The sequence below is a fragment of the Spironucleus salmonicida genome, chromosome 1, assembly GCF_000497125.1.
Source record: "Spironucleus salmonicida strain ATCC 50377 chromosome 1, whole genome shotgun sequence".
In the NCBI taxonomy this organism is placed as follows: domain Eukaryota; phylum Fornicata; order Diplomonadida; family Hexamitidae; genus Spironucleus; species Spironucleus salmonicida.
In genome coordinates this window covers 730,854-758,133 of record NC_090596.1, presented here as the reverse complement: position 1 = coordinate 758,133, position 27,280 = coordinate 730,854, and the positions used below count along the sequence as shown (strand labels likewise).

Below are 27,280 nucleotides of genomic sequence, written 5' to 3'. Positions count from 1 at the left end.
CCGGTACAGGTTCACGCACCAATGTTTGGAGTGAGAGTATACTCAGTATTCGGCCCATTCTCGTCCGCCCATAAATGCTGCTTCAGCGCAAGTCCTTCTCCCTGCGATCCCCACCGCAGCCCCTGCCGCCCCTACGGGCCTGCCCCCGCGTCTCCCTCGCCGAGTTCGAGGGCGCGGCGCTCCCCGGCCTCACGGGCGGTCTGGACGCGGCGCTCGAGGCCCTGCAGCGCCTGGTGCTGGGCGTGTGCGGCCCTTCCACTGAATGCCGGTGACGTGCGGCGTGTGCGGCCGCGAGGTGGCCAACAGCTTCAAGCTGCAGGAGCACCTGCGCACCCACTCCAAGTCCCAGCCGCACGCCTGCACCACCTGCGGCAAGGCCTTCGCCCGTGTGCCGAACCTGCGCCGCCACGAGCTGGTCCACGCCGAGGCCCGGCCCAGGGAGACCTGCGGCGTGTGCGAGCGCCAGTTCTACGACGCGCACACGCTGCGCCGCCACCTGCGGCTGCATGAGACCCGCGGCGCCTGCCCCTTCTGCCCCGAGGCAGTCAACTGGCGCTTCCTCCGCGGCCACGTGCAGCGGCTCCACGCGGGCGCGCTGGTGGGGTCCGAGCGCGCTGCCGAGTTCGGGCTGTGCACGCGATGCGGGGCCCTGGTGCGGTACCAGTGCGACGCGGCGGCGCACGAGCGGGCCTGCGCGCGGCGAACGAGTGAGACGGAATGAGACTCACTGAGGCCCGGCGGCCTGGTGGGCGCAGCGGTGCACCCACCTCCGCAGGTACCGCACGCAGAAGTCCAGGTACTCGAGCCGGTCGAAGGCGGCCTTGAGCGTGGTGGCCATGTCGCGGATCGCGCGCAGGCTATCGTCGATGCGCTCCTGCAGCTCGAGCGAGCGCAGCGTGGCGAGGTTATCGGCGCTCGCGAAGATGTCCTCGGAGGAGCCGGGCGCGCCGGCGGGGTCGTAGTGGGGCGGGGCGGCGACGAAGGGCGCGAGGTCGGCCACCATGGCCAGCAGGGACCTGCTCGGGAGCGCGGGCAGCGGCACCAGCTGGTTGCGCATTTTGGAGCGCGGAGTGAAGTCCTTGGTCACTTGTCCTCTGTCACTTGTCGGCGGGTGCGGCGGCCGGCAGGCGCGCGTCGTCGGCCCTGCCGTGCAGCAGCGTGCGCTTGAGCGTGCGGAAGGTCCTCAGGAGGGCGCGCATTTTCGGGATTAGCGCGCAGCGTATAATAATGCCCGGCCCCCACTTCCATCTCGCCGCACCACTCCCTCGCGTGCGCAAGGTGTGTTGCTGAGGCTCCGGCGTGCCGACGTGTTCAAAGCCTTGCTAAAGCGGTCCTGCTGAGTACCCTGCAGTTTCCGGAAACGGGCGCAGCTGCCGGGTAATTAGGCAGTGCACATTTCCAAGTATCTATTTGCTGCGGTATCCGCGGCGCCCTGCTGCCATCTGCGGCCCGGCCCTCACTCGCCGCCATGGACCTCCGGTGCCCAGCCGAGACCCCTAACGTCGTGAGGGTCCTGCCCAGACCGCCTCCCTGAAAACGTCACCTCTCACTCGCCCCTACCGACATCGCCATCCCTCTTCCCAGCCCAAAGTCCCTCACTCACAGCCCCGCCGCCCGCAGCTGCTCCGGCCCGTCCGCCTGCCCCACGAACCAGCAGCACAGGTGGTTCAGCAGGCGCTCCCCGCCCAGCAGCTCCAGGTCCGCCGCCTCGCCCCGCGGGAACAACCGCCGGAACTGGCCCAGGCGCGCGCCCTCGTCCACCAGCTGCCACAGCACGCGGCGCTCGAAGCGCGTGAGGTCCGGGACCGTGCCGAAGCTGCGCAGGTCCGCGCCGGTCTTGAAGCTGTGCTTCTGCTCCCCGTTCTCCAGCCGGAAGGGGCGGTACTGCCGGCAGTCCGCGCTCTTCAGCCGGCCGCCGAAGCGCGCGATCGTGGCCTCGTCCTCGGTGGCGAAGCGCTCCGGCACCGCTGCCATTCCTGACTGGTGGAACGCGGGCGCGTAGCCCAGCAGGTTCAGCGTGTTCACCATCAGCGGGTACTTGATCTCCACGTCCAGGTCAGTCTTCGTGTTCTTCGAGGGCGACTTGTTGATCTCCACCAGCAGCGCCTCGCCCGCTTCCGTGAACATGATGTCGAAGCCGTACAGCCCGAAGTTACGTCGCGGGTACACGTTCAGAGGATATGTATTTTAAAGCACTTAGTTGATATTATTTATTTAAATCATATAGACATAAATGCACAAACAAATTCACTCAATATTATTAGCTTAGCAGTCACTGTCTTCTAGTAATCCATTTAAAATATTCATGCACTAATTATTTGTTTAAAACAATAGGTCCACGCTACACTTTAAAGTATAACTGTTATTTATCATTTTATCTGTATCTTCAATATCAATCAATTCTGCTAAGTCCTAAGTGTCTAATTTATTAAAATTCCACAGTTTATGGTTAAGACAGAAAAATTTGCTTGTATCTGGCTACTTTTCATGTAATAAATCGATATCTGTTTTATTGTGGTATTTTAATTAGATTTGTGGGATTGTAACAGAAAGCTGTTTCTTTTTGAGCTATTTTTAACACGGTCTCATTTTATAAAATTCAACACTTTGCTTAATACTAATTATACATAATTTGTTTGATTAAAACCTGCAAATAAATTCTATTATATATACTATACTCATGTAAACCCAGGATAATCAATTTAAAATTATTGTAATGTTGAAACTTTTAGGCAGCTTTTACATCAACTATTTAATAAAGAGATAGTTTGATTTAAAAAATATACTATTTAGTTTTTACCAATTTTCTAATTCTAACTTATAACTTTTAATGTATTTCGTCAAAAAGTGAAACGAAACTTAAATTAAAAATGAGCAGTCACTACATTTACTAGCATATTGAGTAGTAGATAGAACCCTTCATCAGTACTAAACTATTTATAGAAATATTTAAACCACTAAAATATTTACGGTTAACAGCATCACTATATGTATATATTGAAAAACAAATTTTGACCAAATCTTCTATATGAAAAAATAATTTTCATATAGAAAATAAATGTATACATAAACTACCATGCAATACCGCTTTTCACTGTCCACGTTAATTCTTTATCAAAAACGTCCCACCTCCGCATTTCCAATTTACCTAATTAATAATTTTTAAATATTTTTCATTATAATTATTATATCTATATTATATTAATACTTATAATTTCAACGATTTTATAAACTTTATTATTACTATACAATAATAATATTTTTACATCACTCCACATCGCTCAAAAAATGAACTCCGAAGAGCTCGCGCGCCGCAGAAACCTACCTGCCGATTTTCTACCCCTCCCCCGCTTAATCCCTTCAATTATCCCGAATCACCCACCAATCCTGTCTTTCTACAGCTCAAACTCCACAATTCCACTTCCTTCCATTTCGCTTTCCACTCCCCGAAAAATTTCGGATGATTTCGAGATTCCGCCGCAGAATTTGCTCGCCATTTTTCATGGAACGCAGTAGCCGGCCGTTTCGAGCGCCTTCTAGGACGCTGGATTTGCGGTGGCACCCCGGGAGCTCCAACAGTAGTTTAACATCTGTTGGGGCCACCCGCTAGGGCTGGACTTCTACAAAACGCTTTCGCCGGGGCAGCTTTGCGGCCAGTTTCCGGGCTCGAACGCCATCGGCCGGAAGGACACAATGGGCCAACTCCTGCGCGAAATGAAGCTCAAATGGCCCCAAAAGTACTAATTCGTGCCGTAAACTTGGATAATTCCAGACGGTTTGGAGGAATTCCGCGAGGAAGCCGGGGAGGGCTTTTATATATACAAGCCTGCAATGGCATCAGAGGGACGCGGAATTGAGCTTATCAAGCGCGATAGCGAGCTACCGAAGGGCTTGGACGTGCCTGCTGTGATTTAAGAGTATATGGACAATTTACTGATCATAAATGGCTTCAAATTCGATATTAGGCTGTATGTGATGGTCACGAGCATCGATCCCTTGATTTTCTATATTTATGACGAAGGATTGGGGAGATTTGCTACTCATAAATACGAGAAAGTTAACGATGGTAATTTTGATGACAAAACTATGCATTTGACGAATTTTTCAATCAATTTCAAGTCGGATGAGTTCCATATGGACGGATTTCCTAGCAAATGGAAATGGACCGAATTACTGGACTATTTGGATGACAATAGATAATTTTTCAAAGCTGGCAGTACGATTCTTGCTGATACTAAAAAAGGCGCGGTTAAAGATTATATATTAAAAGACGTAGATGAGCTAATCATTAAAACATTAATTGGCGTTGAGCCAAGAATGCATCTTTTTTCGCACAATGCTGGTCTAGCGAACGTGTACCCGCGACGTAACTTCGGGCTGTACGGCTTCGACATCATGTTCACGGAAGCGGGCGAGGCGCTGCTGGTGGAGATCAACAAGTCGCCCTCGAAGAACACGAAGACTGACCTGGACGTGGAGATCAAGTACCCGCTGATGGTGAACACGCTGAACCTGCTGGGCTACGCGCCCGCGTTCCACCAGTCAGGAATGGCAGCGGTGCCGGAGCGCTTCGCCACCGAGGACGAGGCCACGATCGCGCGCTTCGGCGGCCGGCTGAAGAGCGCGGACTGCCGGCAGTACCGCCCCTTCCGGCTGGAGAACGGGGAGCAGAAGCACAGCTTCAAGACCGGCGCGGACCTGCGCAGCTTCGGCACGGTCCCGGACCTCACGCGCTTCGAGCGCCGCGTGCTGTGGCAGCTGGTGGACGAGGGCGCGCGCCTGGGCCAGTTCCGGCGGTTGTTCCCGCGGGGCGAGGCGGCGGACCTGGAGCTGCTGGGCGGGGAGCGCCTGCTGAACCACCTGTGCTGCTGGTTCGTGGGGCAGGCGGACGGGCCGGAGCAGCTGCGGGCGGCGGGGCTGTGAGTGAGGGACTTTGGGCTGGGAAGAGGGATGGCGATGTCGGTAGGGGCGAGTGAGAGGTGACGTTTTCAGGGAGGCGGTCTGGGCAGGACCCTCACGACGTTAGGGGTCTCGGCTGGGCACCGGAGGTCCATGGCGGCGAGTGAGGGCCGGGCCGCAGATGGCAGCAGGGCGCCGCGGATACCGCAGCAAATAGATACTTGGAAATGTGCACTGCCTAATTACCCGGCAGCTGCGCCCGTTTCCGGAAACTGCAGGGTACTCAGCAGGACCGCTTTAGCAAGGCTTTGAACACGTCGGCACGCCGGAGCCTCAGCAACACACCTTGCGCACGCGAGGGAGTGGTGCGGCGAGATGGAAGTGGGGGCCGGGCATTATTATACGCTGCGCGCTAATCCCGAAAATGCGCGCCCTCCTGAGGACCTTCCGCACGCTCAAGCGCACGCTGCTGCACGGCAGGGCCGACGACGCGCGCCTGCCGGCCGCCGCACCCGCCGACAAGTGACAGAGGACAAGTGACCAAGGACTTCACTCCGCGCTCCAAAATGCGCAACCAGCTGGTGCCGCTGCCCGCGCTCCCGAGCAGGTCCCTGCTGGCCATGGTGGCCGACCTCGCGCCCTTCGTCGCCGCCCCGCCCCACTACGACCCCGCCGGCGCGCCCGGCTCCTCCGAGGACATCTTCGCGAGCGCCGATAACCTCGCCACGCTGCGCTCGCTCGAGCTGCAGGAGCGCATCGACGATAGCCTGCGCGCGATCCGCGACATGGCCACCACGCTCAAGGCCGCCTTCGACCGGCTCGAGTACCTGGACTTCTGCGTGCGGTACCTGCGGAGGTGGGTGCACCGCTGCGCCCACCAGGCCGCCGGGCCTCAGTGAGTCTCATTCCGTCTCACTCGTTCGCCGCGCGCAGGCCCGCTCGTGCGCCGCCGCGTCGCACTGGTACCGCACCAGGGCCCCGCATCGCGTGCACAGCCCGAACTCGGCAGCGCGCTCGGACCCCACCAGCGCGCCCGCGTGGAGCCGCTGCACGTGGCCGCGGAGGAAGCGCCAGTTGACTGCCTCGGGGCAGAAGGGGCAGGCGCCGCGGGTCTCATGCAGCCGCAGGTGGCGGCGCAGCGTGTGCGCGTCGTAGAACTGGCGCTCGCACACGCCGCAGGTCTCCCTGGGCCGGGCCTCGGCGTGGACCAGCTCGTGGCGGCGCAGGTTCGGCACACGGGCGAAGGCCTTGCCGCAGGTGGTGCAGGCGTGCGGCTGGGACTTGGAGTGGGTGCGCAGGTGCTCCTGCAGCTTGAAGCTGTTGGCCACCTCGCGGCCGCACACGCCGCACGTCACCGGCATTCAGTGGAAGGGCCGCACACGCCCAGCACCAGGCGCTGCAGGGCCTCGAGCGCCGCGTCCAGACCGCCCGTGAGGCCGGGGAGCGCCGCGCCCTCGAACTCGGCGAGGGAGACGCGGGGGCAGGCCCGTAGGGGCGGCAGGGGCTGCGGTGGGGATCGCAGGGAGAAGGACTTGCGCTGAAGCAGCATTTATGGGCGGACGAGAATGGGCCGAATACTGAGTATACTCTCACTCCAAACATTGGTGCGTGAACCTGTACCGGTGAAACCGTGCGTCAGCGCTCGTCCTGCTTGCGGTCCAGGAACCACGCGTACAGCAGCGCCCGCGGCCAGCCGGCCCCAGAGTCCACTTCCTCGTCCGTGGTAGGCTCAGTGGCCGCCAGTGCGGGCAGGGCGCAGTCGTCGCTGACCTCCGTGTGGGGGAAGATGCGCGAGCGCAGGCCCGGGCCCCTGGCGCGCTTGCGTAGGCGCGGCACCCGCTCGCTGGCGGAGCGGGAGGAGGAACTGGGGGCGCTGGAGGGCTCCGAGGGCGTGCTGTCCATTGTGGAGCGGAGTGGGACTGCAAGGCTCACTTCGTGTGGCGCACCACGTGCTCGCCGGTGATCCCGCCGCCGCTGCGGACGATCTTGTGCCTGCGCACGCCCCGGCGGTCGCTGAAGCTCTTGGCGATCTTGAGGATGTGGCGCTGCTGCTTCCGCACCGAGACCTCGCCCGCGTCCTTGTAGCGGTCCGTCTCCAGCACGATGTGCTTCCCGCTGCGGATCTGGCCCACGGCGCCCATCGCGCGCAGCTCCTCCTCCCGCGCGAGCCGCTGGCTACGCTCCCCCTTGCGCGCGGCCGACAGCTCCTTGAGGTTCACGTGCGTGCCGCGGACCTGCGCGCCCTTCTTGATGAGGTAGGCCGTCTCCTGCAGGCGCTGGTACTCGCGCTCCTGCGGCGTCAGCACCAGCCCGTTGTCCCGCAGCAGCTCGCGCGTCAGCTGGTCGATGGTGTAGGCCTCCACGCGCTTCGTGATCTGCGCCTTCAGCTGCGCCGGGTCGACCGTCCGCGGCCCCCTGGTGCGTGCGCCCCCCTGCGGCACCGCCAGGGCCTCCGCTGAGGGCGGGACGTACGTGACCGGGGCGAAGCGCGTCTGCTGGGAGGCGCTGAAGAAGTCGCGGGCGGCCTGCGCGTCGACGAACTGCTCCATTTCGGAGCGGAGTGCAATTGGGAAGGGTCACATCTTGGCCACGAGCTGCTCCAGCAGCCAGATGTAGCGGTTGGCGCGCGTGAGGATCAGGTCGAGCTGGTCGCGGGCACGCTCCTCCATGTCGCGGGCGATGATGATAAGGTTCTTCACCTCGTTGTTCTTGAGCTTGATGGCGCGCGCGATCTGCACGCACTTCTTGCGGTCGCGGTCGTCCTCGGAGTCCGAGTGCACGTGGAGCAGCTGGTGCTGCACGGTGTACCGCGGCGGCATCTTGGAGCGGAGGGGCAAAATCAGAAGGGGAGCTCGGGCCGCGCGGTAGCCCGGATCCGCGCCACGAGGTCGTCCGAGTCCTCGGGGTCTGCGGGCTCCGCGAAGGCCCAGCCCTGGAGCAGCTGCGCCACGGCGTCGTTCTCGAGCCGGTACGGCAGCTTGCGGCGGGCCTCGTCCTGGCGCTTCAGGAAGGCGAGCGTCTACGGGTTCACGAGCACGGGCCTGCGGGGGCGGCGGGCCTGGGGCGAGGTCTGGGTGTGCATTCGGAGTGCGCCTCGCTTGCGCGAATATAAAGCAAAATTCGGAGCGGTCAGTCCACGAAACGACACGCGTCCGCCCGCTCCAGGTCCAGCAGGTAGCTAAGCTGGTAGTTCACCCCATGCGACTTGTTTGACGTGTTGGGAGTGTTAAATTAAATGTTTGTCTTACATGCATAAAACTAAAGTGCGACGGTATTCATTGGTGATGATCCAAGCATAAAATCATAGTTATTATCATCTTCATTTATCTCTGGGAGTACATCTAACCTTTCTTTCCTTATCAATTTAATTAGTTTTGGTTTCTATATATCTTTCTTCGCCTCTGTTGACATTCTGATTTATTTATATATAACTGGGTCAGGTTAATGGCTTTTCCGATTAAGAATAAAGTCTTCATTATCGTCTAAAAATTCTGTTACACCTAATCCCATTTAAAATTATTACTATCTAATTTATAATTAAAAGAGATAAATTATCAAAGTTTTACAAACCAAGATGCTATATTTGATATCTAAATATACTATGACGTTCATATTTTGTATAATTTTTATCAATATACTATTATTAATAATTGAGTGCGCAAAAAATAAGGTAAAAAATTACAGAATATTTATTCAAAAAATGAACATTATTAAATTTATTATAGTAAATCATAAAATATTTATCAAATCAGCATTTACTAAAACTGCTCATTTAGATATTAAAACCAATATTTAAATATACTTATTACAACTAACACATTTTATCTACAGCAAGCTAAATCAGAAGTACAAAATTAATCATAAAGTCCTTATAACGATTCCCATCAAGTATTTAGGACGATTTTCAACAATTTAACGCTAATAATTTAGCTCTTATCATTATACCTCTCATCAGTTCTCATTCAACTGATTTAATTTGAATTCGTCTGCTGCGGTCCAGTCCAACACGATCTTACCCTGGAAACTTGATTTCCCGTCTCCAATTCTCGCATGCAAATAGACATATACTATTTCTCCCCCATATCATCCTAGCACGACCCCCTTACCCCAAAATTCTTAATTTCACTATTTCACCCCCCCCCCATTTCTGCATCATTCAGAAACCCCAAAAATTAAACCCTACACCCCAAATTAAAAAATTAGAAAATTAAAAAATTAAAAAATTAGAAAATTAAAGAATTAAAAAATTAGAAAACAAAAAAATTAGAAAACAAAAACCCTCACAAAACATCATCATCCTCCCCAACACCCCCCTCCCCAACCCCAATAACCTCGCCCATCAGATTGTTGAAATTCTCGCTTCCCGCAATTTCGTCCAGGCGCCCTTTGACGCTCAGAAGGCCCTATTTTACGATTTCCAGGCAGTCCATGCCCCCCGCCGACTCGACCGTGAGGAGCATGTCCGCGTAGTCCGCTTCCACCGCCACGGGGTGGTTTATATCACCAAAAGGCGTCCGCGCGCACGCGTCGCAGAAGCTGCAGGCGGCGGAATCGACGAGCTGCAGGCGGCCGTTCCTGAAGACGAAGACGTTTTTGGGGCAAATTTGGACCAGAAAATCGGCCGTTTTCTGGTCCTCGAGGACGTTTTGCAGGCGCGAAACGTCGATTTTGGCGCGCGGGACCAGCGAAACGGCGCTCACGGGGGAGTACTTAGCGTGCACCCTGCCCGGCGCCTTGAAGGCGAATAGCTCGATTTCGACCGACTGGTTCGGCGCTAGGAGCAGGATCGGCACTGGATCAGTTTGGTTCCGGATCGAGAACATCTGAAACTCGCTCCGTTCGAACTGGATATCGCGGTCTGTGATCATGTACTTGTCGGACGCCTGGATTTGAATTTTGGCCTTTATTGAGCACTATTGGCAGTCCAGCGAGTGGTTCGAAGATGAGGCGTTGGGGCAGTTGTAGTACGGCGAAATTGAGCTCAGGGTGAAAGCGTCAGAAAAAATTGGCAGCAGACCGATTCTGTGGGCGATTATTTCGGCTGGAATCTCGCTGTCGTACTGAATAAACTGGGCCTTGTCAAAAGCCAGAGTTTGGACATCTGCGTGCAGGGAGCGGCGTAATGCATTGGAATATGGTAGTGGGAAATTTTCTAGATGAAATTGCTGTATCAGAGGCTTAGTTTAAGGCAGAGGCGTGATTTTCATTATTAATGGAGTGGAAAATAAGTTAATATTTATACATATTTATATATAATATTCATAATTACTGTAAATTGAAATATTCTTAGCGTATACAGAAAATACTAAACTGCACCCTACGCTTTCTAGAATGTTACATATCCTGCTGCCGTTGCTCATGCAAGTCCCAATAACGGTGAAGCGCATCACACATGTGCAGGACAAGTCCGTGCGCTTTCCTGCCAGAAACTACGATGGCGAGCCGCTCTAAACGCAGTTCTACCCAATCTGTATCGCGCCGGATACGCCACTCACGGACCCTAATTGTCTTCTCCGTGTTGAATTGGTGCCAGCTGCAACCACTTCTGTCGTTGCTAGCTTCCGTCTAAACTCAGATTTCGCACTCCTCTTCTGTCAGCACTTCGGCTGCGCAGATCACGAGCACCTCCACAACGCAGCTCACAGTGAGTTCATACGGCTCCACATCGCTGCTGCGGACGAGATCTGGGTGCGGCAGGCCGTGCACTTTCTGTTCGCGAACCTACAGCATCCGCTGCGTAACGGCTGCTACAACTACGCGCTGGAGCAGGGCGAGGTCATACTGAAATCGAGCGCGATCACGGGATGCATGGGTGTGTTGCTGCTTCTGGGGCAGCTTCCGATACTGGACGGCTGGAAGCACCTTGGCACCGCCCTCGTTGCGTTTCTGTGGAATTTCCACTTCCAGCTCTGGGTGGAGTGGAGTGGCCCGATTTCGGGTGTTTTAGCTCTTGTAGTTCTCTGGAATGAGAGAGGGAAATATTGGAAGTTGGGGGCTTCGGGGCGGTACTGTGCGCTATGGGAGAATTTTAAGCGACACCGGGCTACTCGCACCAGTTTACATGCATTGGATAGACCGAAAGCCCTGGTAGTGATAGTGAAGAAAGCAGCTGATAGTAGCGTGGAAAATATAGATATAGTACACGGGAAATCTATTGTAAGGGAATACAACGGTAGTGGCGAGTGAAGTTTTGTAAAATAAAAATAGCGTACACAGGCTTCTAGCATGTGCACAGATTGAATGCAGTGAGTTAATCTATCGCTACTATACAGGAATCAATACTCTATCTAAAGCTGTTTTTGAACTTTATGCATCGACTGCACTACCATGCAAATATAGATAACTTTTACCATTGCGACAATCATTGAATATTCTTCTGTTACTACAGGCTCTCTAGCTACCGTATTAGCATATCGTCCTTATTTATGTACGATGCGCTGCATATACGGTGTATAATTCCCTAGTCAGATAGCGGAAGTTTGACTACTATGTTATTCGGTATACTACGGCTTATATGGTATGCATTCGGTGCTGGAACGCTCTCCTAATCCAGGACGTACAGGCGCATATCACGGTGTCCACCGAGCGTCTTTTGAAGGCGCCTGCTCGCTGCAGCTTCAGGAGCATAGTCCCCAGGGCCCGGTAGCTGCTACCGACGCTTAACGATCTCAACCTCCGAAATGTGTGCAAGTTTTCGGGGATGGACAAACTCAAATGCTTTTTATACGTCATACCTACCTATCGGCGGCGAGATTTCCTGTTTTATAGGCTGCCGCCGCACACAAATAGAAGCCGAGTAAACTGGCGACTGTAAGTTAATATCGTACTTGGGGCCGGGTGTTTGCTGAACTAGAAGTTTATGCTTAGTATGGAGAGTATATGATGGTGAGTTGCTGCCCAGCTTCTTGGCCACCTCGTAAATCGGGCCGGGTGTTTCCTGGAAGGATTTTGCAGATTTTTAAGGCTTCTTAGAATGCTTCATCAGTAGATGTTACGGAACATTCAACGGTTCTCCATAAAAACACGTGAGAACTTCCGATAGCGTGCGCATTGACATTTACTGAAAGCTTTATATGGAGTATTATCATGAAATAAATAGTATTATATTTCTACAATTTTATTATTAGCCAATATAATTTGATATAATACTACTATTATGAATTAAATTCTTATTAACCTCTAGATTATCAATTTTTTATTTCGACACGTCTTCCACATCCATTTACTGAAAATGCACACATAGCTGACATTTTTATAACGTTGCATCGTAATTCCATTCCATTCCACTCCATTCACTTTCACCCAATCAATATCTTATTATTATATATAATTTAGTAAATATTCATCTTCATGGATGCACAATCATCTAAGCTCGCGGAGCTGCATGCACTGAAGTCTGTAAAGGCGGAGATCACAGCAGCGCTAGTAACAGACTGTGAAACATTTGAGGCAATCTAGCAGTTACAGATTGTGCAGTCACGGTATCAGGCGCTATTAGTCGAGTTCAACTTCCTGCGAGAAAATTACGAAATTCTGAGTGCGAAGTCGCACGTAAACGAGACAGTTATCACCAGGTTGTAGGATCTTTTCGGTTGTGCGCGTGATGGAGTTTTGGAGCGCGCGACGGCACTCTATGCAGATTAGGAGGGCGCCCGCCAGGTAATTTTCGAGCTTGAAAAAACGCAGGAAATGCAGCGCTCTTTGGGGGTATAGGACCTCTCCCGTAGCGTTAAGGAGCTACTGAGCAAGTACCATGAGGACGGAGCCGGCGCACTGGGGGATATTTTCGACCTAAAACTCAATTCGGAGAAAATAATTCGAGACGCAGATGAAGTGTTAGAATGAATATAATAATGTATAATTTTAAAGAATTATAAAATAATTTTCCACTCCTCACAAGCCATCCTTATTACCCAGCTTTCTCTGCTCAGCAGCATTAGAAGCGTTAGATGGCTTAGAATGGAGGCTATTTTAAATCTGTTGCAATTGTTTGCTCCAGGTATTATGTGCCACAAATTTTCAAGTATTTTTTAATTTTTTAATATTAATTGTTATTTTCTTCTCTGAATTAGTTTAATTGCCTATTCGTATTCTTTCTAGATTAACATTGCTCAATTTATCATGTTTCAGGTTTAATGGACAATAAATAGTTTTTATTATTTATTACTTATTCGTATCTTGTTTATTATATAAAATAGTGTTTTGTTAATTTTGACTATTTACTACAAAAAATTCAGAAATATTCATATATGAATCGCGTGATTTAGTGTAGAGTTGTAAGTATTCTAGATTAATTATTGACATATAAGTATTTTATTAAAGTATAAAACCGGTAATATGGCATGGTAATAATAAAATCACTTAAAATCACTAATAGCCGCTATTAAAGCTTCTGGATTAATACCTGCTTCAACTAATTCATATATACTAGCAATTTATTCTCTGTTTAATTAAATATTCAACAATTTACAAAGTTCATCGACATTCGCAAATAATTACATCTTATCCATTTAAAAATTAATAAAGCTAGTTATATTTTTACTATATAATAATAACTTAAATTTTATTTACCGTTCCACTATCCACTCCGAATAATGTTACCGACTTAGGCTAAACCTGTTTTGCATTCCGAGGAACTTCCATTATTACTGAAAAACTACACTTAATTATGTGTTAAGTCAGCTTCATATACTCCTACACCAGCAGGATATTCTCCTTTGAACCGTCCTATTGCTGAACACCTCAAGTATGGTGTTATCAATCTTGATAAAGTAGCTGGACCATCCTCTCATGAAGTGGTTTCATGGGTTAAGAGAATATTAAATGTGGAAAAGACTGGTCACTCTGGTACATTAGATCCTATGGTTTCAGGTAATCTATTAGTTTGTATTGACAGAGCTACAAGATTAGTTAAATCTCAATAAGCAATGGGAAAATCCTATGTTTCCATTTTATAATTCAATAATTATGAAGCTATGAAAAAACAGTTTTCTAAAGACTAAATGGTATTAAAGATTAAGGAAGTTTCCAAGTTACTTACTGCACCATAACTTTAAAGGCCACCTGCAGAAGGATGTGCTGTAAAGCGTGTATTGAGAGTTAGAGAAATATACAAAATGGATATTTTAGAATTCAATTATGAGGAAGGTAGAATTGTGTTCAAGGTTGACTGTGAAAGTGGTACTTATATCAGAGTACTTTGCTAACATTTTGGCTATTTAATGGGATGTGATGCTTTTATGTTAGAGTTAAGACGTGTACGATCTGGCTGTTTAGACGAAACTACTAATATGGTTACTTTGCATGATGTTTTAGATGCAGCTTGGTTGTTGAAGAACTAAAATGATGAATCTTATATCAGAAAAGTAGTTATGCCTCTTGAGGCTCTCCTTATTGATGAGAAGAAAGTTTTTATCAAAGATTCTGCTGTAAACAGTATTACTTATGGTGCTCCCCTTCTTATTTAAGGGGTTGTAAGATATTCCAGCAATATTAGCATTGGTGATACCGTTATCATTTGTTCCACTAAAGGCGAGGCCATTGCTCTTGCCAAAGCTACCATGAGCTCCGTTGATATAGCTGGATTAAATCATGGTGTTGTCTGTAAGACCACTAGAGTAATTATGGATAGAGATACTTATGAAAAGTAATGGGGTAAAGGTGAATAAGCTTTAGAAAGATTACAGCTTATAGAAAAAGGTTTATTAGGTAAACATGGTGAAATACAAGATAATACCCCTCATACATGGAGAACCAAATGGACTGATGTTTAAAAGTTTTTAGAAGAAGCTGGTAACACATGTGCTAATGCAGGTGAATACAAGGTTGTTGAAGAGAAAACTCATATCCATAACGAAAAAACAGATATTACAGAAGAGGAAAGGAAAGCACAGAAGGAAGAGAAAAAGAGAGCTAAAGAGGCGAAAAAGAAAGAAAAAGAGGAGAAAAAAGAGAAGAACGAAAAAGATGAGGAGAAAAAAGAAAAGAAAGAGAAGAAGGAAAGCAAAAAAGACTGACTTTTATTATCTTTTATTATAGGAAATTAGTAATAATAAGCTTGGTTAGAAAGTGCATAAAGAAAAATCTCACAATTAAATGATCACTCGACGAGGATACGAACGACCTTGCCCATAACGGAAGGAGATAAGTTATGGTCAAACTTGCATCTGATGGTTCCAGAGTTACCATGAGTGGAAACAACGGTACCGTTAACTACCTTCTTGGATTCAGGATAAACGAAGACGCATTTCTTATTGAGATAGAACTTAGCTTATTCAAGGTTGTTTACGTTTTCAATATGGATGAGAGCAGTATGACAATACTGTCTGCGGAGAGAACGGCGGAAACCAGTGAAAATACCCTGAGCGAAAAGACCGGCCATGTCAAAGGAGTGGTGTAAAACTTTAAATATTAATGCTTATGATAGTTTCTATATAATAACGTACAGTAATAAATAAAAAATGATCATTTATAGATATTATAGAGTTACGAAGTTGTATAATATCGGATGCATTGTTTGTAATCTTATTCTGTTATTTATCAAGTTTACAGCTGGAGACTGAAATTTTGTAGCATAAAATGAGTAATACATATCAAAATCACATAAAATATAACAAAATCATCACATCAAATATTCTTCTTCCTCATCCACTGTAAACATAGAACAGTATTATGTATTTGAAGTTATTGGTTTTTAAGATACTATAAATCTATCTGTTAAATTTCCCTCATCTGCATCTTCTTCTGGCAACTTGAAGTCGTTACAAAATAGATCTGTTGCGATCTATGATTATCCACTATTTGTTTCAGGTTTAATGAATAAACGAAACGGTACTGTTTAGAATCTATCAGTTACTTAATTAGCATCTTCAATAGAATTACTGTCAACGAATTTCATAGGAGAAAGCGTAAGTAAATTAAAATTTAGTTTTTATCCTTATAATAATGATTTTGGTTACTGCAAAGCGGATAAGTTTTTACGTATCTTTTTCTACTAAATAGGTTTCATTTATAGTTGGTTAAAAACAACTAAAGATATTTTATATAAATAAAATTAATTCTGAAATAATTTTACAAAAATTATACATAAAATTTTATATATAATTATAATAAATCAATAGAAATGAATATTAAAAAATAAAACTAAATTACCTATTATTGTATATAATATGGATTATGAGTTTTATAATATCTAACATTATTCAAACAATACGCTTAGTCCTATTTAACCAAAATTAATCATATATAAAAATAAGATAACTAAAATTACAGAATTTTATTATTATTTATATACTTTTCTCATTATAATTTAAAAATTATATGAAAATATAAGTTTAATTTTTAAAATCGTTACGCTCCCTAAAAATTTATAAAATACCATATATAATATAATAATTCTATCAATTAAGATCGCTAAATTTTCAAGATCAGTAACTCAAGGCTAAGTGAATAAAACTTATTTATCAATATTCATGATCCTCACGTTTTTAACTTAAAGAAACTAACAAAAATTAAAAAAATTATATATTATTCTTTTTACTATGAAATTATTAAAAAACACAAATTTGCATTATTATATTCTATTTCATATATATCCCGATTTTTGAGATGCAAAACTGCCTATTTCAATAACGCCCTACAATCTCTTAAATCACATTATATTGTCAGCGACGGCCTCCAACGACCCCACAGGCTCCCGAAAAGCCCCAATACCGCTACTTGAAATATGCTAAAAATCAAAATCCGATCAGTCAAGCTCATCCTGGTCGCAATCCTAAACAACGCCCTCCTTTGGCGCGAAACACGCCTCCTACAGCTTCTGCAAAAGCTAGCTAAACTGCTTTAATTCGGCTGCGTATTTGCTCTTAAAAAGCTTGAAAGCGGTCTCGTGGTTCTTGGAGACGATCTGAAAAAGCAGCTGCATCTCCTCGGATTCAGGATATTAACTGAGTATAATATCCGCATACTTGAAGTTGTGGTTCGTCAACAGAAGAATAAAATACTCAAAATTTAATGCGAAAGTGTCAAATTTGACGAAATAATCGGTCTGTGAGGCCAGAAGCGGTGACTTTGAGAGCTGCGCCTTATACTAGCGGGTCTCGTTCGTGTTTGGGAGCGCTTAAACTGCGCTGTACGGGCAGTACGGCACGATTTGTGCAATTAGATGCAGAAATTCCTCTCTAAATGCGTTGGACAGCACTTTTTCCACGAACTGGTCATATGGTGCATTTTGAAGGTACTATAGTGTGAGTTCCAAAGATTTCTATGCATCTTTAGTTGATAGGCGTAAAGCACGAGATTTCATGGTTAGGAGCTCGTCGTAGTTCATTAAAATGGAGTGGGTAGATTATTGTATATTATATTTTAAAATAATTATTATACTTTTTGATTAATAATATGCAATTATTTCGTCGTTAATATAAGGCATTGCTGAACACCCCAGCGTCTGATTTAACTAATTACCCATAATATAATTCTAGCTAAATATATTCAGCTTATAATATTGGGTCAATAGTGAATTAATAGAGCATAGCTTCACCTGTTTCTAATTTTGCACCAAATTAAACATTTCGGAAATTATAGTATGATACTCGAGTCACACCAATATTGAAGCATTTTCAATACGAAGAAAGACTGTCATCTGTAATTAAGCTCAGCGGACAATTAGTTGCTAGAATAAAATCAAATAAATGATTATTTTTAAATATTAAATCCCGAAAACTATATTCTCTAGTTAGATTTATACAATGAATTAAACTTATAACTTTATAAATTTGTACAATATACATTTAAAAATAGAGCTGCCTGCCTCTACCTAAATTTTATGTAATTGTCTATATACCGCTAGCATGCTCCTTTTATTACAAAAATCTAGAGTTTATATCAATAACAAGTAACTATAGTATTTTTTGTCTATGTACATCAAACTCATCATCCCAACCATATCACAATTAGTTCAATAGGTTCTGATTCGCTATGTTATTTTGATTAAAACATAATATATAATAATACTTTACGCATATAAATTTTCAAATAATTATACCCATATATTTTTTAATATTAAAGTGTATTTAGATTTATGGATACTTTATTAGCCAATTTTAGTTATCAAAATTCGTAGCAATAAGCAATTATAAAGAATGTTTACAATATTTAAACAAATATTTACTTTATATTTTATTTACATTTAAAATTCTTATTTACTTACTTTAAATTTAAAAAATTTATATTGGAATTGTAATAGGTTATAATGAAATTTATTATACTATAATAGTATTTTTATATAAGAGTATGCAATAATTATAGACCTAAGAAACCAAAACAAATGAAGTTTTTATTCATAGATGAAAGTGATCATTTGCTATCATTATTAGTAGTAACCAGATATTAGAAATTAAAAAATTAGCAATAACGACCAGTTTATTAATATAATTACCAGTTACTAAGTTATTGATAACATAATTTTTTTAGTAAGTTAATAATATTTAGTAAGCTTATCACTTTAATAAAATAATTTCAGAGCTAGTCTAAGTTTTGTTTTTTAGATTAAAAAATAAACATATAATTCTGTTATAATTATGTAAATTATTTTGATTTAGTAAAAATTAACTTCATTATATTCAAAATAATAGATATCGATTATTTTGATTTAATATACACATAAGTAATAGAACCGTATTAATGATTAATTTTTACTGTTTACATTTTGTTTTTTAACAAACTTAAACAGTCAGTATCTATAGATTTTAGAAATAAATGTAAAATACCATTCCTTAGAAAATGTTCGTTACGCTACTCGCGCAGTACCCAATCGTGCTCATCCACGGCTTCGACTCGTCGGCTCACTACCTGGAGTACATGAAGGAGGTCATCTAGGAGCAGATCCCGGACGCCACCGTGATCAACTGCGAGATCGGCAACGGCCGCTGGGACTCGATCTTCATGGAGATCTCGCAGCAGATCAAGCTCCTAGCCGAGTGCATCAGCGAGAACTCGGCCACGCAGGGCGGCTACATCGGCGTGGGCCACAGCCAGGGGGGATACCTCATGCGGGCCCTGCTCGAAGAGTACAACCACAAGATGGCGCCGATGGTGCGCTTCATCTCCCTCAGCAGCCCCCAGGGCGGCTTCTTCTGCGGCGTGAAATCTTTGTGCAAGGGCAACTATCTACCGACCTTCGTCCAGAAGCTGCTGTTCTACCTGCAGTACAAGGACTTCGCACAGTCCAGGCTCTCTCCCGCCCAGTACTGGAGGAACCCGTACAAGCTGAAGGCCTACGCGAAGAAGGCCAGGTCGCTGCCCGTGATGGACAACATCCGCGACTACAACATCCAGCGCAAGATCAACTTCATGTCCGTGGACAGGGTCATCCTCTTCGGCGGCCCGCTCGACGAGGTCATCTCGCCGTGGCAGAGCGCCTTCTTCGGAGTCTGGAAGGACGGCACCGACGGTTCGGTGTCCCTCTACCACGACCGTGAGGAGTACAAGCAGGACACATTTGGCCTGAGGTCCATGGTAGAGCAGGGGAAAGTAGAATTCAAGGTGGAGAAGATGTTCCATGGTGACTATACAACGAACTACAAATTCATCGCCGAGAGGCTCACTCCTTACTTAAGGATGAACTGATTAGATTATTTTTATTAATATAATTTATAAAGCTCCAAAACATTATTGAAACAAATAGTGATTTTATTATAATACATTTATATTATTATATAGAATAAAATAATAGCTTTAATTCAAATCTTGGTGAAATGAACTAATATTGTAATAATTTATAAATAAATTCTATATAACTAATAATTATGATAGAAATCAGTGCATTTTAAATTTTATCAAAATAAAACAAATGAAGTATATAAATAATTTAATTATATATGATATATAATATTACAATATTTCTTGATGTTCCAACCATAATCAATTTATAATATTAACTATTTCTTTAAAATGATAGACCTGAAAATACATTCTAAAATTATTATTAAACTTAGCTAAAATAGCTAACTAATAAATTGCCAGCATTATCAAGACCAATTATAAGGACGTTCGGCATTTGGAGGGGCGTAGCCAAATATCAAAATGGAGCGACGGGAAGGAACTTGAATAAACTATATAATATACAGAATTGTTAACAGAAAAAATAAGAATATTCTTGTTTTTGAAAAAAATATAGAATATCAGTGCGCATCCTGCCGCGATACTGAAATACAGCTAAGTACATCATCTACAATTTCCAAACTGAGCTCATTCAGTGTAGTATTTTATTAATTTTGCATGTGTTCGTTCGGCGAGAATGACAAACGGGCTAATACATCTGCTGGATCGGGTGTTAAGGCCGAGTACTGGCTGCGTTCCCGCACACCGCAATTTGAGGAGCTCATCTAGACTACTGCGGGCCAGTTACGAGGAGGTTCTGGATCAAGAACAGAGGCTACGGGCGCTCTGGAGGCAAGTCAACGTCAATGAGGAGCATGCCAGAAGGAGTATGGTCCTCTTCGACAGACTGATGGCGCGGGAAGCGCGGGGGTACCGGCTATGCGATGTAGCAGGACCCGTGATGGCATGGTGCACCTGGAGCCCTCGTCATCCGGGCAGGAATGATCATGCCAGTACGTGTTTACCATCTCCGGCCGGCATATGGCTGCCACAACCATGTTCACTCGGTGCCCACCAGAAGAAGCAGCTCATCTAAAGAATCATCTAGCCCGCTTGTGAGGTTCCAAAATCTAGATTCAACGCCATCAAAATTTTAGATTGAAAATTATTACTTTGGTCTTCTAGTTAGTGATTATTTTCTCTATTATACTGATTTCATAATAGTTTAAATACTACACAACCGTTTCGGCGGAGGAGCAAGTGTGAAAGATTTTCTTTAAAGTATCATTTTACAAAAATGGAAATAGAAGTTTATATAAATAACGTTTAAAATATTGATAACTATTACTTTGTTTAATAGTATAAAAATAATAATAGTATAAGAATATATTTAATATAAGCCTGTAATGAGAAACTAAATATTATTTAATTAACATAAAATACGGTAAATAGAACTGAAAAATGTAAACAATACTGTAGATTTAAAATTAATGTAGATGTTTTATACAGTTTGATAAAATATTATTATAATAGCCCAATATTATCACCAAAAACCAGTTTGTTAATACTCTTTTTATCCTAGTAGTTTATTAACTTATTTTTGTTAAATGTATTCATTTATGATTTATTCTTCAATATCTTATTCAACATTAATTTCTTAATGTTTATCTAAAGTATTCCCCTACTAAATTTCCTAATTCCATTATTATTATTCAATTCCCGTTTACTTTCCGTCAATTAATCCAATGTATTATTCGATTCCCATATGTATGTCTAGTTCCTTACCTTTTCGTTTTTATTCAAACCTTACTTTATCGAATTTTTCGCTAAGTCTTTTAATTGCGGCAGGGTTTTATGAGAATTTGGTATTTTAATCAACTAAATTTCTCCATTGTAAATGTTTTGCTCCAAATTTTTGCATTTTTTAACTGGGTCGATCAACAGCATAATCAATTATATTGATATTATAAATACTTTATACTTGTTTTAGCAACGAAATTCCAACACCACCTCTTTAAACTTTTTCTGAAACGTAAAAATCTAAAATGCAAAAAGCTAAAATTTCTTTAACATCAGAATTTAAATATTAGAACAGATGCTTTATTCCTACTTTGATGTAGCCACAAACATTAGAAGGAGTTACTGCTAAAATAACATTCTAATCGTTATTAATGATGTGCTCTAAATCTGTTAATGGAGAAGGAATTTGTTATGCCATCTATGATGCCTTTCCTAAATTTGCTAATACTTCTTTAAGATTGCTTGTTGGTTTAAAATTAGAAAAATTTAACTTTGTGATTAGGATAAACTATGGAGAAGTTAAATTAAATAATTAAGATAGAGAAAATTTAAACTCCATTTCGAAAGGTTTATTGGAACGGAGTTACTGTTCTTTTATTATATAATTTAAATAATTAACGATTTAATATATGATTTATTTATTATAAAATTATTAAGAAAGTAATCTAAAAATAAAAATATACACTATAATTTAGAGCTACAATTTATTAGTATTATTCATTAGTTATAAAATACTATATTTTTTATTAAAAATAAAATGTGTGGTATTATTATGATTAAACCTTATATGCCTTAATCATTATATAATAAAATAATTGTCTCCAAATATATCAATAATTTAATATGTGATGTATATAACAACTAGAAATCAAACAATTCATTTATTATTAAGAAATAGTAATATTGGTCAAATACACATATAATACTATCCGTATATCCTATTAGTTTTTATAATCTTAAGTTGTAACTTTCAATAGTTCTTAATATTTATATATACATAATATTCTAGTAAGTGAATCTAGTTATAATAATAAAATACATTTTTATTAGTAGGTACTTAATATGAAATCTATATAATTCTAAATATAATCCGTGCATCATTGTATTGTGTAATGAATACTAGTAAAATTAAAAATATATGTTTTCACAAAATTAATAATTAGTATTTTACTATACTTTTTATATTATATATTTCCTTTTATCATTAAATGGAAACTTGGACGTTTAATGAAATAAAAATTCTTTCAGCATATATTATAGCAAGAAAAGAGGTTAACATACTAAAACTTAAGAAATATGTAAATAAATCGGAGGATTAGCTTATCGCTTTCATAAGTTAATTTGACTAAGCAATTATGAATAGTACAAATTTATCCGACCTATAGAAATTAGTAGTGTGGAGTTTGTAAATTAATTTGAATTAAATATTAAGGCATAGACTAAGTAAGTAAGTTATGCAACTTAAAGAACATAACTTCCATACTTAATGTTTTTAGATTTATTCATAGATGGTTTAAAATTGACAACTGCTTAAATGATTATTTTATTATATCTTCTTCAAAATATAAAAATGCATAGAAGTATATAATTTACTAGGATCATAAAATCTATATGATATTTTATATAATATATTATATTATGAAAATATAATAATATATAACTCTATTATAATTAAAGTATAAAGATTAATATATATAATAGTATAGATACTATTATTATTACCAATTTTTTATTTTTGGAACCTCACAAGCGGGCTAGATGATTCTTTAGAGGAGCTGCTTCTTCTGGTGGGCACCGAGTGAACATGGTTGTGGCAGCCATATGCCGGCCGGAGATGGTAAACACGTACTGGCATGATCATTCCTGCCCGGATGACGAGGGCTCCAGGTGCACCATGCCATCACGGGTCCTGCTACATCGCATAGCCGGTACCCCCGCGCTTCCCGCGCCATCAGTCTGTCGAAGAGGACCATACTCCTTCTGGCATGCTCCTCATTGACGTTGACTTGCCTCCAGAGCGCCCGTAGCCTCTGTTCTTGATCCAGAACCTCCTCGTAACTGGCCCGCAGTAGTCTAGATGAGCTCCTCAAATTGCGGTGTGCGGGAACGCAGCCAGTACTCGGCCTTAACACCCGATCCAGCAGATGTATTAGCCCGTTTGTCATTCTCGCCGAACGAACACATGCAAAATTAATAAAATACTACACTGAATGAGCTCAGTTTGGAAATTGTAGATGATGTACTCAGCTGTATTTCAGTATCGCGGCAGGATGCGCACTGATATTCTATATTTTTTTCAAAAACAAGAATATTCTTATTTTTTCTGTTAACAATTCTGTATATTATATAGTTTATTCAAGTTCCTTCCCGTCGCTCCATTTTGATATTTGGCTACGCCCCTCCAAATGCCGAACGTCCTTATAATTGGTCTTGATAATGCTGGAAAATCGACGCTGACGTCACGTATGTTAACAAGATTGGGCTAAAATCACAATCAACAAATTCTTCCTACGATAGCCCTTGAAACGCATACATTTAAATACCGTAAAAATAAATTTACAATTTTTGATTTAGGAGGATCTGGCCGTTTCAGAAGTCTATGGGAATCATATGTAATTGATGCTAATATTATATTAGTAGTTATTGATTCAGCAGATCGTGAAACATTTTTTGTGGCTAGGGACAACTTTCAGAAACTAATGAGTAACATTTAGCCTAAGTAGCAACAGTTTAAAATCATTTTTAATAAATAAGACTTAGAGACTGCGGTAACTTAAGATAAAATGTCTCGATTATTAAATTTAGACGGATTATTTAAGGGAGCAGATTTGTAGGTATTTTCATTATCAGCACTACGAGATGAAGGAGTTGAATAATTAATTAAAAGTGTTTTTAATGATTGAATGATCTCACTGGCCTCCATATTTTCTATAAAAATCCACTTGGCGCACTTACTCAGCTAGGATTCGGTTCATAAATGCATCTATATTAACTGCTATAAATGTTTCTATATATTTAATTCTATTATTCATTGAATATAATTATTTATTCTTTGCTTTAAGCTGATTTGTGAATTAGATTTGTATTAGCGCGTCATCATCCATTTAATAACTTAAAATATTATATTAAGAATAATATAATATATTAATTCTGACGAAATATAATAATTTAATAAAAATAAATTATTATTTATTAGACTAAACCAGGATCATAGATATTTTAATTACGTTTTCATTAGCTTTATATTAATATTATATAAACATTAATAAGTTCCCTTTAATCTTAATTAGATATAATAAGATTACAAATGCTCACTTGTTTAAACACTATATTATTACCTAGTGATCAATTTCACTATACTTTAATTTGTTTTTAAACTTAAAATAATGTAAATAACAATGATAGTACTCAAATACCAAGTACACTTTTTAGAATACTGTCCATTTCCTAGCATTATTGTAATAATGCGTCAGATTCATTTATTTCGATTATAGATAATTGATCTAACTTATTTTCTTCATTTATCATCAAAATTGTGTCTATTAGCTGTTTCTTTTCTAATTCTTCTTTGCACACATATGCCCGCAATTTCATAGTTTAAAAATGTGCTTCCACATCTTATAAATTATTCAATATTATATATTCATCTTGATACTCATGATATATCAACCCTAATGATTTATAACCTTGTTGATGACAGGAAAATGTGTCAATCAAGCTCCTTATTTCTGTAAATTCTGGCTTTACCCTTTTGCGACCTTTCCCATCTAAGTAGATCCAAATTTGAATGTAAATCAATACTAGACACCTACTTTAAACATCGCCCATTTTAGATATTTTATGCATTATCTCTCTTAGAATTTCGTATAAAATAATTATTTCTTTGTTAAAAATAACACTTTTAAACCCTTTACATTTGGCGAAAATTAAGTAACATACAACAAATATCACGCTGTTATTCTGTCTGGTAGATCTATATTTTACAATTTTCTGAAGGTCATCGGTTGATACTTTGAGTTAAATCTCTATCTTTAGTTATATTTTCGTGAAGGAAATCAGGTCGTTTACACGATGGTTTTCGTGTTTCTAAATGACCTAAACGGTTCTTCTTGTTGCGCTCATATTTCCGTTTATCATGTCTAAATTCGCGTTATTGATTGCAGCAATTTAACCATAAAAAGAATTTCCGGCCCCTACTTTTATATTATGAAAAAGTAGTGCTTACATGTGTTAATAATACGTTATCTTTTATGTTTATGTTTTATATTAAATCTTTTTTTAATACACAGCACCGCAGCACGAAGACTCTTCTAATAGCAGATCAGATAATTACTAGCTGTTCTAGAAGTTAGCTTTTATGAAATCTAATTTTTCAAGTAAGAGATTATATAGTTTTTCATACTCAGTAGTGTAAAGTTTTTATTTTTATATAATTATGTCATAGGGACTAACATTTTTTAGACAATAAATTTTTACCAGAACATCATCACAGAATCTCTAATGATTTAAATGATGCTAGCAGTAATATTAATAGCAACGTTAGCAAATGGTAGTGTTCTGATGGTTACAAAGAATGCATTTCATTTTTTATAAATTTGGAATAGTAATAAAATTATAATATAGTAATAAAAGTAAGACTAAATGAACGAAGAGTTTATGAGTCGTCTACATTCCTTTATCAAGGAGCAGATTAACTTAGCTAAAGATATGGACATATCTTATGCAAATTATATTATTGCTTAGTCGTTATTAGTGAAAGATGCTCGAAAAATTTCTGAACCTGACAAGAAGTACCTCTAGAAGTTTTTTGATCTCACACCGAAAGCACCAAAGCCTTAAAAACCGATATTTCAAATTAAAGATAAGCAAGCCCCTGACAATAAGCAAAAATAACCCACATTTTCATCCGCATTCGACCTCGACAATAACGAACCGTCCTAAAAATCGCTTAAAAACTAGCTAACCGACGCTGCAACTGATCTAGAGAACCAAAAATTACAGTAACCAAAATTGCAGCCCCCGCAGTCGCAAGATCCCCCGCAATCTAACAAGTACATTGCCCAATTGCTCGCCGACAACATCATCCAAGACACTTCAAATTTCACTCTAAACTCTATTTCCGGTATGCAATCGACGAAACTACTGCTCCAAACGTCGATTTTGCTCCCGCTGCTCCGCCCGTCCCTATTTCTCAACAAAAACCCCTACAAGAAGATCTTTATGCACTCGTTGCCGGGCTGCGGCAAGTCCTTCATCACGAAATGCATCGCCGGCGAGGCCAAAATCCCGCTCATTTCGGTCACCAGTTCGATGATTTTCAGCAAGTGGCAGGGCGCTAGCGAGAAGATGATCAGCGCGGTTTTCCAGCTCGCAAAGCAGCAGGGCCGCTGCATCCTGTTTCTGGACGAAATCGACGCATTCTGCACCACGCGGTCAGAGCAGGACTCAGAGAGCTCCAGGAGGGTCAAAAACGAGCTGCTGCTGCAGCTAGACCAGCTGGAGGCCTCTGACGTGATCGTTATCGCCGCGACGAACCTGCCATTTTAAGTGGATACCGCAGTCCGCAGGCGCTTCGAAAAGCGCATTTACATCGACCTGCCGGACGCGGAGGCGCGGCGCGACGTCTTGAGGAAAGGAATGGAAAAGCTCAAAATCGAAAATTCTGAAATTCTGAACCAGTGCGTCGAACTGACGCCGAATTACTCGATGGCGGACCTCAAAAACGTCGTAAAAGACTGCGAGAACCTCCCGCTCCAGCGGCTCATTTCGTGCGAATTTTTCGCCAAAATCGACGGAAAATGGGCCCCTGCGGCGCGTTCTGAGGGCGTCAAAATGTCGATTTTGACGTCTTTGGAGCAGTTCGCTGACCCGAAATCGACCCCTGCGGACATGCTCGAATCCGTCACGAAAACGCGTTCCAGCGTGACCCTCGCGGACCAGAAACTGCACGTGAAGTTCTCCAGCGAATTCGGCAGCGGCTGAG

The 27,280-nt window shown here is 42.6% G+C and overlaps 28 protein-coding genes and 1 pseudogene across 28 annotated transcripts; 12 read left to right on the top strand and 17 right to left on the bottom strand. All coding sequences in view use genetic code 6, as the record gives it.

Moving 5' to 3' along the window:
- Nucleotides 1-262: 262 nt before the first annotated feature.
- Nucleotides 263-721, top strand: SS50377_20444 (Zinc finger domain-containing protein; the record flags this gene model as incomplete). Its single annotated transcript, XM_067904385.1, has 1 exon — nucleotides 263-721. One exon carries the CDS (start codon nucleotides 263-265, stop codon nucleotides 719-721), a length of 459 nt encoding a protein of 152 aa, XP_067767867.1.
- Nucleotides 722-724: 3 nt separating this feature from the next.
- On the bottom strand, nucleotides 725-1,057 carry SS50377_20443 (uncharacterized protein; the record flags this gene model as incomplete). Its single annotated transcript, XM_067904384.1, has 1 exon — nucleotides 725-1,057. One exon carries the CDS (start codon nucleotides 1,055-1,057, stop codon nucleotides 725-727), a length of 333 nt encoding a protein of 110 aa, XP_067767866.1.
- Nucleotides 1,058-1,281: 224 nt separating this feature from the next.
- Nucleotides 1,282-2,223, bottom strand: SS50377_20442 (Tubulin tyrosine ligase; annotated as a pseudogene).
- A 24-nt stretch (nucleotides 2,224-2,247) lies between these two features.
- Nucleotides 2,248-2,589, bottom strand: SS50377_20441 (uncharacterized protein; the record flags this gene model as incomplete). The annotated part of the gene is made up of 1 exon (XM_067904383.1): nucleotides 2,248-2,589. One exon carries the CDS (start codon nucleotides 2,587-2,589, stop codon nucleotides 2,248-2,250), a length of 342 nt encoding a protein of 113 aa, XP_067767865.1.
- Nucleotides 2,590-3,288: 699 nt separating this feature from the next.
- On the top strand, nucleotides 3,289-4,923 carry SS50377_20440 (Tubulin tyrosine ligase; the record flags this gene model as incomplete). Its single annotated transcript, XM_067904382.1, has 1 exon — nucleotides 3,289-4,923. One exon carries the CDS (start codon nucleotides 3,289-3,291, stop codon nucleotides 4,921-4,923), a length of 1,635 nt encoding a protein of 544 aa, XP_067767864.1.
- A 542-nt stretch (nucleotides 4,924-5,465) lies between these two features.
- On the top strand, nucleotides 5,466-5,798 carry SS50377_20439 (uncharacterized protein; the record flags this gene model as incomplete). Its single annotated transcript, XM_067904381.1, has 1 exon — nucleotides 5,466-5,798. One exon carries the CDS (start codon nucleotides 5,466-5,468, stop codon nucleotides 5,796-5,798), a length of 333 nt encoding a protein of 110 aa, XP_067767863.1.
- Nucleotides 5,799-5,801: 3 nt separating this feature from the next.
- SS50377_20438 (Zinc finger domain-containing protein) lies at nucleotides 5,802-6,260 on the bottom strand (the record flags this gene model as incomplete). The annotated part of the gene is made up of 1 exon (XM_067904380.1): nucleotides 5,802-6,260. One exon carries the CDS (start codon nucleotides 6,258-6,260, stop codon nucleotides 5,802-5,804), a length of 459 nt encoding a protein of 152 aa, XP_067767862.1.
- Nucleotides 6,261-6,534: 274 nt separating this feature from the next.
- Nucleotides 6,535-6,801, bottom strand: SS50377_20437 (uncharacterized protein; the record flags this gene model as incomplete). Its single annotated transcript, XM_067904379.1, has 1 exon — nucleotides 6,535-6,801. One exon carries the CDS (start codon nucleotides 6,799-6,801, stop codon nucleotides 6,535-6,537), a length of 267 nt encoding a protein of 88 aa, XP_067767861.1.
- Nucleotides 6,802-6,827: 26 nt separating this feature from the next.
- SS50377_20436 (uncharacterized protein) lies at nucleotides 6,828-7,448 on the bottom strand (the record flags this gene model as incomplete). The annotated part of the gene is made up of 1 exon (XM_067904378.1): nucleotides 6,828-7,448. One exon carries the CDS (start codon nucleotides 7,446-7,448, stop codon nucleotides 6,828-6,830), a length of 621 nt encoding a protein of 206 aa, XP_067767860.1.
- A 27-nt stretch (nucleotides 7,449-7,475) lies between these two features.
- SS50377_20435 (uncharacterized protein) lies at nucleotides 7,476-7,718 on the bottom strand (the record flags this gene model as incomplete). Its single annotated transcript, XM_067904377.1, has 1 exon — nucleotides 7,476-7,718. One exon carries the CDS (start codon nucleotides 7,716-7,718, stop codon nucleotides 7,476-7,478), a length of 243 nt encoding a protein of 80 aa, XP_067767859.1.
- Nucleotides 7,719-7,738: 20 nt separating this feature from the next.
- SS50377_20434 (uncharacterized protein) lies at nucleotides 7,739-7,981 on the bottom strand (the record flags this gene model as incomplete). Its single annotated transcript, XM_067904376.1, has 1 exon — nucleotides 7,739-7,981. The coding sequence occupies one exon, from the start codon at nucleotides 7,979-7,981 to the stop codon at nucleotides 7,739-7,741; it is 243 nt and encodes an 80-aa protein (XP_067767858.1).
- A 1,198-nt stretch (nucleotides 7,982-9,179) lies between these two features.
- SS50377_20433 (DNA-directed RNA polymerase RPB3) lies at nucleotides 9,180-10,106 on the bottom strand (the record flags this gene model as incomplete). Its single annotated transcript, XM_067904375.1, has 1 exon — nucleotides 9,180-10,106. One exon carries the CDS (start codon nucleotides 10,104-10,106, stop codon nucleotides 9,180-9,182), a length of 927 nt encoding a protein of 308 aa, XP_067767857.1.
- A 124-nt stretch (nucleotides 10,107-10,230) lies between these two features.
- Nucleotides 10,231-11,085, top strand: SS50377_20432 (uncharacterized protein; the record flags this gene model as incomplete). Its single annotated transcript, XM_067904374.1, has 1 exon — nucleotides 10,231-11,085. One exon carries the CDS (start codon nucleotides 10,231-10,233, stop codon nucleotides 11,083-11,085), a length of 855 nt encoding a protein of 284 aa, XP_067767856.1.
- Nucleotides 11,086-11,260: 175 nt separating this feature from the next.
- Nucleotides 11,261-11,956, bottom strand: SS50377_20431 (uncharacterized protein; the record flags this gene model as incomplete). Its single annotated transcript, XM_067904373.1, has 1 exon — nucleotides 11,261-11,956. One exon carries the CDS (start codon nucleotides 11,954-11,956, stop codon nucleotides 11,261-11,263), a length of 696 nt encoding a protein of 231 aa, XP_067767855.1.
- A 293-nt stretch (nucleotides 11,957-12,249) lies between these two features.
- Nucleotides 12,250-12,744, top strand: SS50377_20430 (uncharacterized protein; the record flags this gene model as incomplete). Its single annotated transcript, XM_067904372.1, has 1 exon — nucleotides 12,250-12,744. The coding sequence occupies one exon, from the start codon at nucleotides 12,250-12,252 to the stop codon at nucleotides 12,742-12,744; it is 495 nt and encodes a 164-aa protein (XP_067767854.1).
- Nucleotides 12,745-13,256: 512 nt separating this feature from the next.
- Nucleotides 13,257-13,409, bottom strand: SS50377_20429 (Mitotic-spindle organizing gamma-tubulin ring associated protein; the record flags this gene model as incomplete). Its single annotated transcript, XM_067904371.1, has 1 exon — nucleotides 13,257-13,409. One exon carries the CDS (start codon nucleotides 13,407-13,409, stop codon nucleotides 13,257-13,259), a length of 153 nt encoding a protein of 50 aa, XP_067767853.1.
- Nucleotides 13,410-13,493: 84 nt separating this feature from the next.
- SS50377_20428 (Centromere/microtubule binding protein CBF5) lies at nucleotides 13,494-14,915 on the top strand (the record flags this gene model as incomplete). The annotated part of the gene is made up of 1 exon (XM_067904370.1): nucleotides 13,494-14,915. One exon carries the CDS (start codon nucleotides 13,494-13,496, stop codon nucleotides 14,913-14,915), a length of 1,422 nt encoding a protein of 473 aa, XP_067767852.1.
- Nucleotides 14,916-14,998: 83 nt separating this feature from the next.
- Nucleotides 14,999-15,280, bottom strand: SS50377_20427 (Ribosomal protein L35; the record flags this gene model as incomplete). Its single annotated transcript, XM_067904369.1, has 1 exon — nucleotides 14,999-15,280. The coding sequence occupies one exon, from the start codon at nucleotides 15,278-15,280 to the stop codon at nucleotides 14,999-15,001; it is 282 nt and encodes a 93-aa protein (XP_067767851.1).
- Nucleotides 15,281-15,520: 240 nt separating this feature from the next.
- On the bottom strand, nucleotides 15,521-15,907 carry SS50377_20426 (uncharacterized protein; the record flags this gene model as incomplete). The annotated part of the gene is made up of 1 exon (XM_067904368.1): nucleotides 15,521-15,907. One exon carries the CDS (start codon nucleotides 15,905-15,907, stop codon nucleotides 15,521-15,523), a length of 387 nt encoding a protein of 128 aa, XP_067767850.1.
- Nucleotides 15,908-16,645: 738 nt separating this feature from the next.
- SS50377_20425 (uncharacterized protein) lies at nucleotides 16,646-17,227 on the bottom strand (the record flags this gene model as incomplete). Its single annotated transcript, XM_067904367.1, has 1 exon — nucleotides 16,646-17,227. One exon carries the CDS (start codon nucleotides 17,225-17,227, stop codon nucleotides 16,646-16,648), a length of 582 nt encoding a protein of 193 aa, XP_067767849.1.
- A 68-nt stretch (nucleotides 17,228-17,295) lies between these two features.
- SS50377_20424 (uncharacterized protein) lies at nucleotides 17,296-17,592 on the top strand (the record flags this gene model as incomplete). Its single annotated transcript, XM_067904366.1, has 1 exon — nucleotides 17,296-17,592. One exon carries the CDS (start codon nucleotides 17,296-17,298, stop codon nucleotides 17,590-17,592), a length of 297 nt encoding a protein of 98 aa, XP_067767848.1.
- A 1,086-nt stretch (nucleotides 17,593-18,678) lies between these two features.
- SS50377_20423 (Palmitoyl-protein thioesterase) lies at nucleotides 18,679-19,524 on the top strand (the record flags this gene model as incomplete). The annotated part of the gene is made up of 1 exon (XM_067904365.1): nucleotides 18,679-19,524. One exon carries the CDS (start codon nucleotides 18,679-18,681, stop codon nucleotides 19,522-19,524), a length of 846 nt encoding a protein of 281 aa, XP_067767847.1.
- Nucleotides 19,525-20,194: 670 nt separating this feature from the next.
- On the top strand, nucleotides 20,195-20,659 carry SS50377_20422 (uncharacterized protein; the record flags this gene model as incomplete). Its single annotated transcript, XM_067904364.1, has 1 exon — nucleotides 20,195-20,659. The coding sequence occupies one exon, from the start codon at nucleotides 20,195-20,197 to the stop codon at nucleotides 20,657-20,659; it is 465 nt and encodes a 154-aa protein (XP_067767846.1).
- A 381-nt stretch (nucleotides 20,660-21,040) lies between these two features.
- SS50377_20421 (Touch receptor neuron Mec-17 family protein) lies at nucleotides 21,041-21,856 on the bottom strand (the record flags this gene model as incomplete). The annotated part of the gene is made up of 1 exon (XM_067904363.1): nucleotides 21,041-21,856. The coding sequence occupies one exon, from the start codon at nucleotides 21,854-21,856 to the stop codon at nucleotides 21,041-21,043; it is 816 nt and encodes a 271-aa protein (XP_067767845.1).
- A 649-nt stretch (nucleotides 21,857-22,505) lies between these two features.
- Nucleotides 22,506-22,820, top strand: SS50377_20420 (uncharacterized protein; the record flags this gene model as incomplete). The annotated part of the gene is made up of 1 exon (XM_067904362.1): nucleotides 22,506-22,820. The coding sequence occupies one exon, from the start codon at nucleotides 22,506-22,508 to the stop codon at nucleotides 22,818-22,820; it is 315 nt and encodes a 104-aa protein (XP_067767844.1).
- A 75-nt stretch (nucleotides 22,821-22,895) lies between these two features.
- SS50377_20419 (uncharacterized protein) lies at nucleotides 22,896-23,462 on the bottom strand (the record flags this gene model as incomplete). Its single annotated transcript, XM_067904361.1, has 1 exon — nucleotides 22,896-23,462. The coding sequence occupies one exon, from the start codon at nucleotides 23,460-23,462 to the stop codon at nucleotides 22,896-22,898; it is 567 nt and encodes a 188-aa protein (XP_067767843.1).
- Nucleotides 23,463-23,702: 240 nt separating this feature from the next.
- SS50377_20418 (ADP-ribosylation factor like protein 2b) lies at nucleotides 23,703-24,200 on the top strand (the record flags this gene model as incomplete). Its single annotated transcript, XM_067904360.1, has 1 exon — nucleotides 23,703-24,200. The coding sequence occupies one exon, from the start codon at nucleotides 23,703-23,705 to the stop codon at nucleotides 24,198-24,200; it is 498 nt and encodes a 165-aa protein (XP_067767842.1).
- A 505-nt stretch (nucleotides 24,201-24,705) lies between these two features.
- SS50377_20417 (uncharacterized protein) lies at nucleotides 24,706-25,881 on the bottom strand (the record flags this gene model as incomplete). The annotated part of the gene is made up of 1 exon (XM_067904359.1): nucleotides 24,706-25,881. The coding sequence occupies one exon, from the start codon at nucleotides 25,879-25,881 to the stop codon at nucleotides 24,706-24,708; it is 1,176 nt and encodes a 391-aa protein (XP_067767841.1).
- A 57-nt stretch (nucleotides 25,882-25,938) lies between these two features.
- Nucleotides 25,939-27,279, top strand: SS50377_20416 (Vacuolar protein sorting 4b; the record flags this gene model as incomplete). Its single annotated transcript, XM_067904358.1, has 1 exon — nucleotides 25,939-27,279. One exon carries the CDS (start codon nucleotides 25,939-25,941, stop codon nucleotides 27,277-27,279), a length of 1,341 nt encoding a protein of 446 aa, XP_067767840.1.
- Between the last annotated feature and the right edge of the window lies 1 nt (nucleotide 27,280).